At 38.4% G+C, this 13,823-nt stretch overlaps 1 protein-coding gene across 1 annotated transcript; it reads left to right on the top strand.

The window, feature by feature from the left end:
- Positions 1–4,110: 4,110 nt before the first annotated feature.
- Positions 4,111–12,432, top strand: LOC135592265 (protein decapping 5-like). Its single transcript, XM_065081625.1, has 8 exons — positions 4,111–4,538; positions 6,876–6,976; positions 9,411–9,479; positions 9,552–10,472; positions 10,641–10,703; positions 11,375–11,566; positions 11,697–11,807; positions 11,890–12,432. Exons 1-8 carry the CDS (start codon positions 4,394–4,396, stop codon positions 12,037–12,039), a joined length of 1,752 nt encoding a protein of 583 aa, XP_064937697.1. The 5' UTR covers positions 4,111–4,393; the 3' UTR covers positions 12,040–12,432.
- The last annotated feature ends 1,391 nt before the right edge of the window (positions 12,433–13,823 follow it).

Below are 13,823 nucleotides of genomic sequence, written 5' to 3'. Positions count from 1 at the left end.
AAAGGATAGGAAGAGAGGAGAAAGGGTCTACTCTTCGCACTCCCTGTAGATTCCGCAGCGCGATCGGATTAAAGACGGAAGACGGAGCCTGCAGCAATCTTGGATCACGGTGTGCTAAGCAGATCAAACAAGATCTCTGAACGGATGGCATCAAAAGGTACGCATCGTATAATTAGATCTATGTATTGAATTTCAATCCTGGCATATAGGTTAATTCCGCATAATTGATTTAGCATAATTACAGATTTTTATGCTTACAGCACCTCCTCCATCACGCTCTTTCGGTTCCAGACGACCACTCCGCTGCAACTCCCGTCTCGGAAAGGGGGCGACGAGCCGATCACCCTTTCTTCTGCGGCGCAGACATCACGATACCCACCTCAAACTCCCAGATCCGACGAGAACAGAAATTGGAGGAGGGGGACGGGACCCAGACTCCGAAGACCAACTCTCGATCCGGCCCCATTACCACCCCAAAAAGATGGCCATCCCCGGAAAAAAACGGAGACGATGACAACAAGAATCCGCGAGTTCCCTTCACCGAGATTGGAAATTGGATCGAAAAGAAGCTTTACGTCGAGGGTAGATCGAAGAGAAGAGAGGGCGACCCTAGAATTAGAATTGGAGGAGACGAAGAAAACGAAGTCGAGTGCTCGCGAGTAATTTATAGATTATCCCTAATGCTTCCTAATCGTTGTTTCGGTAATTAAAATATTCTTGCTGAGATCACGTTTGTTCCGTAATGAAAATAAATTGAAACAAATAATGTAATTAGTAGCTACAGTGATTAAAATGACCTTTTATTTTAATGAGTATGTCATGGATCATGAAGAGAGACCGGATAAGGTTAGACGATTGAAAATGACCTTCGTGAAGTAAGTGACAGAGAGGTCGATGAAGACGAAGGCTCGCTCCCATGAAGAGGGGGAGGCCCAATCGCTTTGCCACATGATTTGCTTGGCTCTTGGCATAGCGAGAACGATCATCAATAATATGCTTAATGTCGATGTAGCAACGTTCAAAGGCTAACGGTGAGGAACATAATGACTACGGGCCTCCCGCTTTTCATGGGAGCCTTTGCTCTCTATATTTCAACTCACGTGAGAAATCGTCATATGCCAATCATACGATCATGTTCACACGATGCATCGCTGCACATGAGAGTGTTCAACATCGTGATCCTCATCGTGATCGTACCATCGCTTGCAATACACTAGCACTACTCACTACCTATCCCAAGAGATTGGAGAGAACGAGGAACAAAAAGAGGGCGAGGGCGAGGGAATGAGAGCTCCAGAGGGGGGATAAGGGAAAGGAAATAAGGTATCATCTCCTTCTTTCTTCCGTTTTTTTGGTACCGTGGGAATTGACTCAAAATTGAATCTAACTTAGGCTTAATCAATTGGACTGATTCCTCATTGAACCAGTCCAACTCGCGTGATAAACTATCACACACCTCTCATCATCGCTACATTCCTCATCGTCAGCTTCTGAGCGATGATGACGTTGAGCCTCTAAATGATCGCGTTCGATTGGCGGAGGCTCCTATGAAGACGGGGAGGTCCAAAGCTACTGCGTTCCTCACTGTCGGCCTCTTGAAGATTCCTCGATGTGTTAGCTTTGGGTATCTCCTCCTCCATGGAGGTGATATTTTGTCGTTTAACTCCATCTAATTCCTTTCCATGATCGATGACACACTCACCAAACTACTTGTCACCGAAAACGAAAGGGATGTTGAGATTATCTTTTTGCCTATCACTTTCGTGTCGATCCAATACATAGCGTCATATGTTGTGTTTTTCCGTTAATGTAACTGACTGAGTTATGACAAATGAGATTATTTGTTTCACTTTTAAAACCGTAGAGATATTAATATAAATCTTTTAAGTACAAATCCTAATAAGTCAAAGTAAAAAAGATAATATATAATTAGTCCAAATGATTAGAATGCTTTGAGAAATTAAACCAACTAAAATAAACAACAAGCACTTTACATCGTCGTATTACTATAGCAAATCATTTCAGTCCCATCCAACACAATACAACTCTACTCCCTTATTAGGAACACGGTTAGGGACAAAAATTTTAAATTCGGTTATCATTAATAATATAAAAATATGAAGAAAAAAATCACGTATAAGTGTATTTTTTTTCTCAAATAATAGTAAATTAATAAGGTAATATTAATATAAGATTAAATCAAATTAAAAATATGATAAAAAAATCTATTAAATTTTTAAAAAATATTTATAAGATTTTAAACTACTAATATATTTGAGCTTTATAGACATGATCACTTGAGAATTGGATGGAATAATAATTTATAGGTATAGAATAATAATAAGTCAATAAATTATTTATCTCTAAAATTTTATCTAATTAATTTATTATAAAAATAAAAAAAAAATCTTAAAATTTTTCAAAAATAATACTTTAAATCTTTAACCGATGAGTACATCGTGTGACTGCTAAACTCATATGCTTATGTCCAATATAATATCTAAACTCATTTTCTGAGAAAATGTTTTTGTTACATGAGGTTGGGCAACACGACGATCAAATCGATGAACGGGCTTCATAAATTGACCAAACAAGGCATCGAAAAAAGGCATTTGAATTGACTTGTACGACATTCCACCCCCAACACCTAAACCGGTAGGTAGTCAAACGAAGGATTCATAGAGCTACTCCTTTTCGTATCATAAGGGTTTATTATTATTATTAGTCTTTTTTTTGCCTAGTCAAATGTTTGGTGAAAGACGTGACTTCTCTTTTGTTCATGTAAAAATACCGAATCCAACGGTATGACATGACATGACATAAAATAAAAACTTATTTCATATTATATTGAGAAAAGTTCAAAAAAATAAAACATAATAATAAAAAATATTAAGATAACTATATGCCTAAGGGTTGGAAATAGTTCACATAAGTGATGATTGGTATGAATTTTATCAACTTGTGAAGTTGAAAAAGAATCCATCACTTTGGATGATTCAGAAGAATGTTAAGAGATACACAATATACCTATCATGTTTTTTTATAGATCCTTAATAAATGAATGTATTCTACGTTCTCATTCGATTACATCTCACAATGATAATCCAATATACTTGAAATACATGAATAATCAAACGCATTAACATATGATCATCACAAACATTGACGTCCGCTTTAATGCATCATAATCATCCATGTTAGTTATTATGTCACTAGAGTTTTTTTATATCCTATAATATATTTTATTCAAGTTATGCCCAAATGCTAAGTCGGTCTTGATACCAAATGTTAGACTTGAGTCTATCAACTTCGTTTGGTCTAAGCTACTGATCAAAATGTTTAAACTGAAGTTGATAATAATACATTTATCATATCCTTATAAGTCAATCTTAATCTTATCCACTTTCGACATGAGACTAATCAAAGACATTACAACATGTTTTTGGTCTTCTTTTAAACACTCAAATTCTTTCTTTAGCCATAGTTAAGTTAATATAAGATTTTTCTTCTTTCAAAAAAGAAAAAAATTGAAGGATGGTGGATCAAAACAAAACATCGATGAGTACGATAATACCATAGTCGAAATAACATTTAAAAAAAAAGAAAATATCAACCTTCAAGAACATCAAAAAGTCTAAAAAAAAAAAAAATCATCGAAGATAGGAGGAGATAAAAGGAAGGATCTTGATCGACAAGGTTACGAGTAACAGTGTTGTTTATCCTATTTACATGTTCAAATCTCAAAATATTAATCTTCCGATAAAAAAAATAATTATTACAAATATTATACCGACACCATGGAATAATATGCGTAGATCTATTTACAAATAACAACAGCCTCACGAAAATATAAATACGTATAATTTTAGACAATGACCGTTGTGGAGAGGGTTGGCGAGTGCGTGGCGTGGGGTCGAGGTTGGATGGACATCGCTGCCGTGATGCATCCGTGCTGCTTTAGGATTAGTGCAGGATCATCACATTAACTCGTCTGTTATCGCAGAAGAACACAACGGCAAGCCGAAGCACTCGATAGCTTTTATTACGGCGGGAAGGGGGAAACGAGCCCCAACTTTTGGTTCGCGTTGACCGCCGTGACCAAACCAAGCCAAACCAAACCAAACCACTAGTTAGGAACCCTAATCGATGACCACCATCCGGAAGGGACGAGGGATCGCGTTTTTCCCCCAGCCTCATCCGATGCCAACTTTCGTTCCGAGTAGGGATCTAAGACACGAAGTTGGGAAACTCTCCACCCTGCAAAGTGGAAGAAAGCGGAAAGGAGGAGGTTTCCTTTGGGCTGTGTGTCGTCGTAGCCTCCCGAGATCCCAACCCAGTCTCTCTTTGGTTATCTATCTAACTCTCTGATCCCTCCTCCTGGGAGGCGCCGGCGATGGCGGCGGAGACATCCAGATCGGGGCCGTCGGCGGACTCCTACATCGGGAGCTTGATAAGCTTGACCTCCAAGAGCGAGATTAGATACGAGGGCATCCTCTACAGCATCAATACCGAGGAATCCAACATAGGCTTGAGCAACGGTAGATCCCTCCTCCCTCCTCCCTTTTGTTTCTTTCGCCTCTTTCTTCTTGCCTCCTCTTAGCCATTCCTCATGAGGATTTGGTCTCCACCCCGAAAAAAAATTCTCTTTTTCTTTTGTCGAATTTTCTGGTTGCTAGGGTTTCGTCGTTGAAGGGCCTTTCGTTGATTAGGGTTAGGCTTGTCTGAGGCTCGTAGTGGAGTTCCGTTTATAATCATTATTATTGTTTATATCGTTCTCGTTTGATTTTAGGCCTTCTTTTTAAAAAAAAAAAAAATTATATCCCTTTCTAAATCTCCTAGTTTTGATCTGAAAATGTGCTGATTGCGTAGTCTTCCTGTACCATGATAAGCTGCAGTCTGTTCAAATTTGACCATTATGTACACGGAGTGATCTATTTTGCTTTTTGTTTAACGAACTCTTCGTTTTTTACGTCTGCTATATATCAAATTAGGGTAATCTGAAGGGTAGTTAACGGTTTGCTCCTCTGGTTTAGAATCTTCAGGTTCCTGTGTTTCTTTGTTGGGAGCATCTCGTTTACTGGTATCAAGAAAGAGGATTGTAGTGCTCAAACTATGATGCAGCGACCGATTAGCAGTACCCGAATACTATTCATAATTTTTATTAGTTACAGTTTCATGCTCAAGTTTTTGTTATGTCATGGTATCTGATGTTTACGCCAAACAAAATTAGTGCATCATCTACGTGACTTTCCAAAAGAAATTGTCCAGCTTCAGTTCATTGTGTTTTCTTCTTTTCTCTTGGTTAACATTGTGAAGCATTAGAGCCTTGTAAGACATTGTCACTGTTTCAGGAGCACGGTGAGCATTTGGCCCAGCATCCTCCTATTTCTGTTCACTCTCTTGATGGCCGGCGGTGAATTTGAATGCTTCCAAATTTGCTTCTTTTTTTTAATCTTATTTTCTAATTCTTGGAAGCTTCAATTAGACATCTGATGCACTGTTATTCCTTTTACAATGCCTTGTCATCTGGACCAGAATGTTCTTGTCACATCACTGTACAAACTAGAGATCAGTGATAGAAAACAGTTTTTGTGAGTGCATGTGCATGCACACACACATGTCATGTACAAATTCTCATAAAAATAGAAATAGTTGGTGATTCTTTATTGACATCGATACAATGTGACTCATAACATTTCAAAATTACTATGACTCTCACATCGTTACCTTTGGCCATGAGCCTCATGTACATATGCATGCAACCTGCCTTATAGATTCAATAACCAAATAAGTTGGATATTAGAACCCTATGATCATGTATCTAAGATATATACACCCGTATCATTAGTATATCCATCTGATCCTATATGTCCATGTAATTGGGATGTCATGATCTCTCTCCCAAAGTCTTGATGTCCTTGCCAAGGCCCAACATATAGTCAAGTTTCATTTTCTATTGGTGACACATCAGGCCCATGGTCTAGTGATGACTCTATGCATGATATGCTTGCACCATCCGTAGGCAATCTTTCTTATTTAGACCCACTCATTGCACGTGTGGTACTGGGTGCACTTTGATATCAATTGCTTTTACCCACCCTAATAGATCTACTGATTCATAGTGCTACCTATGATTTTCTTGACGAAGGTTGCATTCCTTCAAAGAATACTAGTTGAAACATGATTTTATCTATTATTAAGCCCATCAACCTGAAAATTAGACCTTGTCTTGACAGAGTTATAGCAGAAGTCACATAGTAAGCTAAAATTATTTTGTATCTTTCTCTTTTAAGTAGGTTTAATTGGAGTATTCTGTTTCATTGTTGTATGCTTCTTCAAGTCCGTGATATGTACCTACTAAAACTGTTATTTGATGTTCAAGTACAAGTAATGATTAATGTTTGATACTGGCTTTCTTATTTATCGAGATTAAGGGTGGCAGCAAATGACATTTGCATTGAAAAATGAGTTGATAAAAAACATTTAGCGGCTTTGATATGCAACACTGAGGTTGTCATTATAGTTATTTCATGGCTGAATAACATACTAGCTCAATAATTAATGGGAGTGGGATTTGCCTTGAGGCTTTTCTTGGCATCACCTACTAGGGATCCTGGTGATCCTATGAAATGTCTCCTTTGGGATGAGTAAATGGGACTAATCAGATCTTAATCAGGATATTACATGTTCAGTTTGGCGAAGAGGTAATTTGACAATGGTGTACTGTTTTCCATTATAGGAATGCTCATAGGTTTGCTCCTTTCTTGTGGAATTTCAGGAAATGAAGTTGTTATTCCTTCATACTCTTTTCCTAGACATTTCTCTTCAGTGTTGGTATTAGTTACCTTAATTATTTCTCTTTTAAATGATTCCAGTACGCTCATTTGGAACTGAAGGTCGGAAGAAGGATGGACCACAAATTCCTGCTGGTGAAAAAATTTACGAATACATACTCTTCCGAGGAAGTGACATCAAGGTACATGAGTAACCAAACTACATATGTCTTTTCTCTCCTGTAGGGTAAGTAAGCTAAATGAATTCCGAAGTCAAAAGACTAACAACAACCATGTCTTGAAGAACATTTAGGAACACTGTAATTTGAACTAAAAAGACTAGCATATTGGTCTTTTCTTTTTTTTCTTTTTTTTTCTTTCAGTTTTGTGTTTTATGGTTCATCAATGTCATACAGCTTTCATCCTCTATAAATTTGGTATTAGTTTATTATTACAGTCCTTTTGTTTGCCCCTTAGCATCATTGCTGATCATGACTGTTATGTATGCCTCTAAGTGTGCCATGTATTACTAAGAACTTACTGAGAATTCTGACCCAAACCGCATCTGTACTGCAATATTGTTGTCAACTACAAAGAATTAGGTACACAAACATAAAAGTATGCTTCACAATAATTGCAGGTAAAATATCAGAAATTGTAATTTTGTCTAGCTTGTCTAATTTAATTATTTCATGTTTTCACTTCAGATTTTTAAATGAATGTGTATAGATCCCCCTCCTCCAAATTATGCTGATTCATGTTTTGCAAGTGTTCTTTTGGTTGCTATAGAGTCTAATTAGAATATAAATGGGTTTTATATTTTCTTACGAGGACCAAGTAGCTTAATAATGATTCATTTGGAATCATATGACTGGTTCTTCTATTTACCTGTATAATCATGTCTCTATATTAACATTTAATTACTAATCTATGATGATTTTTGGAACCCTAGCCTCTTAAGGTGGAAGTTTTTGCATGAGGCTAAATTTCCATGAGGTAATTGAAGAGGCATAATCTCAAATGTTTTATGGAATGGATGGATAAAATTATTAATAAGGTCTAAGATGTGAGTATGACTATCAATACTATAAATATATGGTGGCATAATGAATTCCCAACATTAACAGGATAGCTATTTTTTTTCAGTTTGTGCTAACATTTGGATTGACACTTCTAGGATGTACGAAAGACCATAGTGTTCAATGATCTTTTTACTAAGCAGACATTTGTTGGTATCTTTAAGGAAATTGTTTGAGAATGATTTGGTTTCTGTGAATTCAACTTTCGTTCAAACTGGGTACTTGGGGATTTGTAGAATGTTCATCTTTTCAAAGACATGAGAACTCAATATACGCCTATGTGGTGGAAAGAGAATGTAAATATAAGAATGATGGGAGAAAGTATCTTGTATCAGATTGGGTTACAAGACTTTCCTGGGAAACAAATTGAAATTTGTGTGAAGCTTGGATTTGCAGGTGTTTCAAGGGAAAATACTATTTGTAAGTTTGTGTCTGTTTATGTACAGATTATATGTTATTATGATCAAATAAATGCAGTTAGCATGTGATTTTGAGCTGGTGCTTGAATTACATGTTATTTGAATTGTTGGGTATGAAAATAAAGACGGAGTCTTAGTTCTTATGGAACAACCATTGGAGAACATTGGAACTCAGATATGGAGTTGATATGATTCTCAAAGGCATCAGAGAAAGTAGTGATCTAGTATCAGAGTGGAACTTGAGGATGTGATAGTTTTCAGTAGTATGACACGATGATGGAGATGCATACAGGTAATCAGAGTCATACTAAGTGGTACGAGGAGATCAGAGTCACACATGTGCTTAGGGGATCTATGGATATGGTAGTTAGAAGAGGTGAAGCAATTGATATTAGTGGTGCGAGGAAAGGTAGAGGAAGACCTATGAATACCTTATTAGAAACTATAAATAAAGATTTTAGTACTTTAAGCTTAACTGAGCATATGACTTTTTACAGATCTCATTGGCAACAAAAGATATATGTAGCCGATCCCAAATAATTGGAGCTTATGGTTTGTTTGTTGTTGTTGTTGTCAATATAGATGTATATTATCTTGGTTCTTTTGATATATGATTTCTTTTTCTAATGGTGTATCTTTGAAAACTTGAGGCCTGATCAAAGGACAATAACACAGATGATCAGCTCATCATTTATTTCAATGCATTGCTCGATCTCATAATTTGTTTTGAGTGGTGATTTACCAGGTGTTACATAATCTATAGTTTTTGTTCTCTTGGTGGTTGATTTCTATATTTTTAATTTAAATTGAATTCTAGGATTTGTGCATTCTTTTCCACTGTTGTCAGTGTTTATATGACCGCTCTCTTTATCAAATCATTGATATTGGAAATATTCTGTTTAGTGGACTACTCTTGCTTGATTTTTACCAATTTTGTTGCTTTGTCCACCATTCTTGATTATTAGATTTGAGAATCGTATGTAAAGCACATAATGTACCATGCTACTGTTTGTCCGGTGTACTTGAACTAATTTGGCTGTTCTAAGTTCTCATAGCTTGAAAGATCTTTTTTGTTCTAGCTTATGTTTCCTAAATGGTTCATTTCTTGAGATTAATATTGTCATTTGTTGTTGCTGCAGGACTTGCAAGTGAAGTCCTCTCTGCCAGCACAGTCAACACCCATAAACAATGATCCTGCTATAATTCGGGTATAAAAATGACCTTGGATATTGGGTAGTCATCTAACTCCTTGCTTATGAATATCTTGAAATGTTTGGCAGTCACATTATGCTGGTCCGACATCTACGTCTACAAGCGTGCCTTCAGCTGGTAGTGGAAGTGCAGCAGATATTAGTTCCCATGCAGCTCAGTTAGGACTCCCAAGGTCAACACTTCATGGAAATTTGCCTCTTTATCAGCCTGGGGGAGGTGTGGGTACTTGGGGTCCCTCACCCATGCCTCCCACTGCAAATGGCTCTGGGCTTGTGATGCCACCCATGTATTGGCAAGGATATTATGCCCCATCTAGCGGGCTTCCTCATTTGCAACAACCATCAGTACTCCAGCCTCCTCCAGGACTGCATATTCCTCACGCCATGCAGCACCCCTTTCAATATCCTGGAATAAATCCATCTTTACCATCTGGATCCCCAACTTTGTCGGAGCTTCCTCCTATGTATCCACATACTAGTGCTAACCCAACTCTAACCTCTAGTCCATTGCCATCGATGTTGGGACCATCTTCAGTGAACATGTTATCTGTGGAAGCATCATCAACTCTGTTTCCTGATAAATCTCCTGCTCCATCATCTATCATTCTTAGTGTGCCTTTGGTGCCTCCCTTGACTTTTAATCTTGAGAAAACTGTGGCCACACCTCAGAGTACTCCTGTTGTCGGTAGCAAGCCTAGTACAGTTCCTGGTTCAACATTGGCATATGGATTTGTTTCAGAACCAGTACCCGCTGTTGTTTCATCTAGTTCAAGTCAAGTAGAAAAACCAGTAGCCATAGAGACGCAAAATCATTCACTGCAGACTGGCCACCCGTTGCTTCCTTCCTCCCAGCCCATGCAGACAAGCCATACAGATGCTGATGCTAAAGCGCTTGAAGATATGTCCAAGGCATTCCCTGAACCATCATCTAATGTGACAGCTGAAGCCAACGAGCCGATATTGCCATTGCCAAAATCAACTGTGCATAAGGTATGCTGGTTACATAGCATAGAATGTGGAGACATGGTGACATGCAACCCATTCGACACTTCAGCTGCTAAAAATTTACTGTCTCAAGGCATTCTATATTTTGTTAATTCTTTTTCTTAGAGATAATACACGATATGCATTTAACGCCGATGCATGTTGTATGTCCAGCCAAATGGAACTGCTTCACACCATTATTATAATAGGGGTCGTGGAAGAGGAAGAGGAAATGAGGTACCTAATTTTTTTTTCTTTTGCTATAGACTTGACTACTGGCATATTTTTTCTCTGTCCCATTTTCTTAGGAAATGAGCTACTTGGAGATCTTTGAATAATGTTGCATACAATTTATCCTTGTATGCTTCTCAGAATTGCTTTTGTTGGTTCCCTTCCCTCTTATAAAATTAGATAGTAGAAACAACACGATGAAAGCAAATTTTTGTCTATGTTTTTGCCTCACCTTTTAGGCCATAACTACTAGGGAAAGGTTTCCCTTGCTGATAAGCTCTTTGGAGGCTAATGTAACTTGTTTACATGGTTATATAATGAGTACAACTTATTTTCAGGAAAGAATGCATGTGTGTAGTTCTTGTGCTTCTTACCTAATTAACCCCCTCGACATAATATCAACTCCACCTCCATATTATATTGGACTCAGATGGTCTGTTTCACATGTATGTCCAAGAGGTATTCTCTTCATTCCAGAAGATGCATTGCTAGTATTACCATTGTATTTGCAGTGTTACATCATTATGTTTGTTTCCAGAAACTACTATTAGGATTACTAATGCATTTTCATTATGATGCTTGTTTTCCCTGAAAAGGATTGCACATTAGCATTCATGAGACTTTTTCTTTTTCCTCTTGATGTATCATATGTAAGCATTTGTTGTCGGGCGATGCAGTACTCGCGCCGTGTGACGAAGTTCACTGAAGACTTTGATTTTATGGCAATGAATGAAAAATTCAACAAAGATGAAGTCTGGGGTCATCTTGGCAAAAATAAAGCCCATTTAGGGGACAATGATGGAGAACTACAAGAAAATGAAATTGATAATGATGTGGAAGAAGATGAAGCTCCAAAGCTTGAGATCAAGGTAATCAAAGTCCATTTATGAGATTTCCTGGTGTTTGTCATTGGTTATCTAGTTACATTGTTTTCCTGTGGATATATCAGTGTGCTTTTCTCTTTAACTTCACTGATTGGTTTGCTTTGTCTCATTTAAGCCTGGTTATGTTAAGGATGATTTCTTCGATTCACTTTCCTGCACCACCCTTGATCGGGGAACTCGGGGTGGGAGGACCAGATTTTCAGAGCAGTTGAAGATAGACACTGAGGTAAACAGGAGTTTCTAAAGTGATCGTGTTGCCATCATCAAACGAAGGTTTATGAATTTAGTTATGCCTTTTCTCTATGCAGACCTTTGGTGATTTTACAAGGCATCGACCAGGCCGAGGGGGTGGGCATGGCCTTCGAGGGGGTGGGCGTGCTCGAGGGTCTTACCGTGGAAGGGGATATGGATACACTGGTAGGGGCCGTGGTTATGGTCAGCCACATCATGCCTCTTGAGGAGCAAATTTTTCATACTAAGCTGAAGTGGTCATCATGCATTGAGCTATGCTCGGAATGTAATTGTAGTTGGAGTTTTGCTTTGATGCATCACTATCTGACTATTGTTGCTCTGAAAGCAAGCAGTAAGCAGCCACGAGACGTGAGGGGCTTTTCATTTCTGGTACTGAGCAAAGCATGGTTGATCTGGTCCTGATGCATCATTTGTTGTAACAGTTGTAACCATCTTCCTGCAAAGTTTGTCTTCAGTTTGCTGGAAATGCTTTAGGTTTTCAGCATTGGTCCGTTTCTTTTTGTGTTAGAAAGAGTGGGGTGCTAACTGAGAGCTTGATGTTAGTCATAGACTAACTCGGTGCTTCTTGGCAAATTGGCAGGAGGTTGTTTTTTGTTTTTTTTGTTTTGTCTCCTTTTGTTTTCGTTTTTGTTGTATATGCTGCTCATATGTTAATAGGTTTTCGTTTTTGTTGTATATGCTGGCCATATGTTAATAAACTAACTCGGGGCTTCGTCAGTATGCTGCCCGTATGATTGGCGGATTGACATATGACATCTACTTACCTAATGGTAGATGTCAAGGGAACGAGGTGACGATGTTGTAGTATATCTTTGAATTATACATAGTGCATGGCTCTTGGTTTAGCGTTGATGTAACAATTATTAGTTGTCGATTCGCTGTGTCTACGAGACATATGATGGATGATGTTGTTCTCCGGGGGCAGACCTTTCTTTCTCGCCCCTTCTCAGACTCCGGAGGATGTCGGGCGATTGGCGAACGCTTTACGGCCACTAGAATGACTGCAGCGTAAAGGATAAAGAATCATGTGGTTGTCATTTAGTGGAACAAGTCAGAAGGGAAAACACCTCTCTCTCTCTCTCTCTCTCTTATTTCGGGTGGCTCGTCTCCCTCCAAACATAAATTTGCCACCAGACTTGTGGTATCGACTTATCCCAATCAGCCTTACACTTAGGAAACATGATTACAGCTGCAGTCACCGAAATTATTCGTGTGGAAAAAGTAAGTATGATCACGATGGGCAATTAATGCACTCACCATCCACAGAGGCATACGATCTAAATGCACTACTACTACCTCTTGTCTGGTGGAGAGTGGCGTCAAATATGCACCACTGATACATATATCAGAAACCAACTAATTTTAGAATTATGTATATATATTAATATCATCACAGAGAGTTAAGGCAGATATCTGATTGGCTTGTGAAGAGAAAAATGGACATCGGATCGGACGTCAAATCTGATAACTAACACAGAATGGTTGGATTATTATAATCCACAGGGAGTGAGTGGTGTTGAATGGTCGATACTGTCGACCTCATTATTGATTGAGAACCAACCGACCATCACATGAAAGTGGGTGGGTCCTCAAGGGAAGAAGATGAATCCATAGGGCAGCGGTTGACGGTCTGTCTGTGGCTGAGGAGCTCACCCAAAGCTCGTCTTTCATTATCGTTTCCATCTTCATCGAGTTGCAGCCCCCACGCCATTCCATTCCCGAATCCGATCGATGCACACCCAGCGCAGCATCGCGTGTTCCTCGTGGTATAAGGAAGTATTTGCACTCCAATTTTTCTTTGGGCAAATTCTTAAAAAACAAAAGGTAAGTTTTCAATTTTTTTTTTAATTTTTTTAAATAACACGAGCTTTCGTCCATCATCATCGTCTCCACCCTACCATGCTTGGTTATGAGTCAACAAAGATGGTGATAAGGGCACCCACATGAACGAGAATGAAGGCTTTATGGGGATGAGGCTATGGCCCTATCC

The sequence above is a fragment of the Musa acuminata genome, chromosome BXJ1-9 (genome assembly GCF_036884655.1).
Source record: "Musa acuminata AAA Group cultivar baxijiao chromosome BXJ1-9, Cavendish_Baxijiao_AAA, whole genome shotgun sequence".
Taxonomy (NCBI): domain Eukaryota; kingdom Viridiplantae; phylum Streptophyta; class Magnoliopsida; order Zingiberales; family Musaceae; genus Musa; species Musa acuminata.
This window is presented reverse-complemented; position numbering and strand designations above follow the sequence as displayed.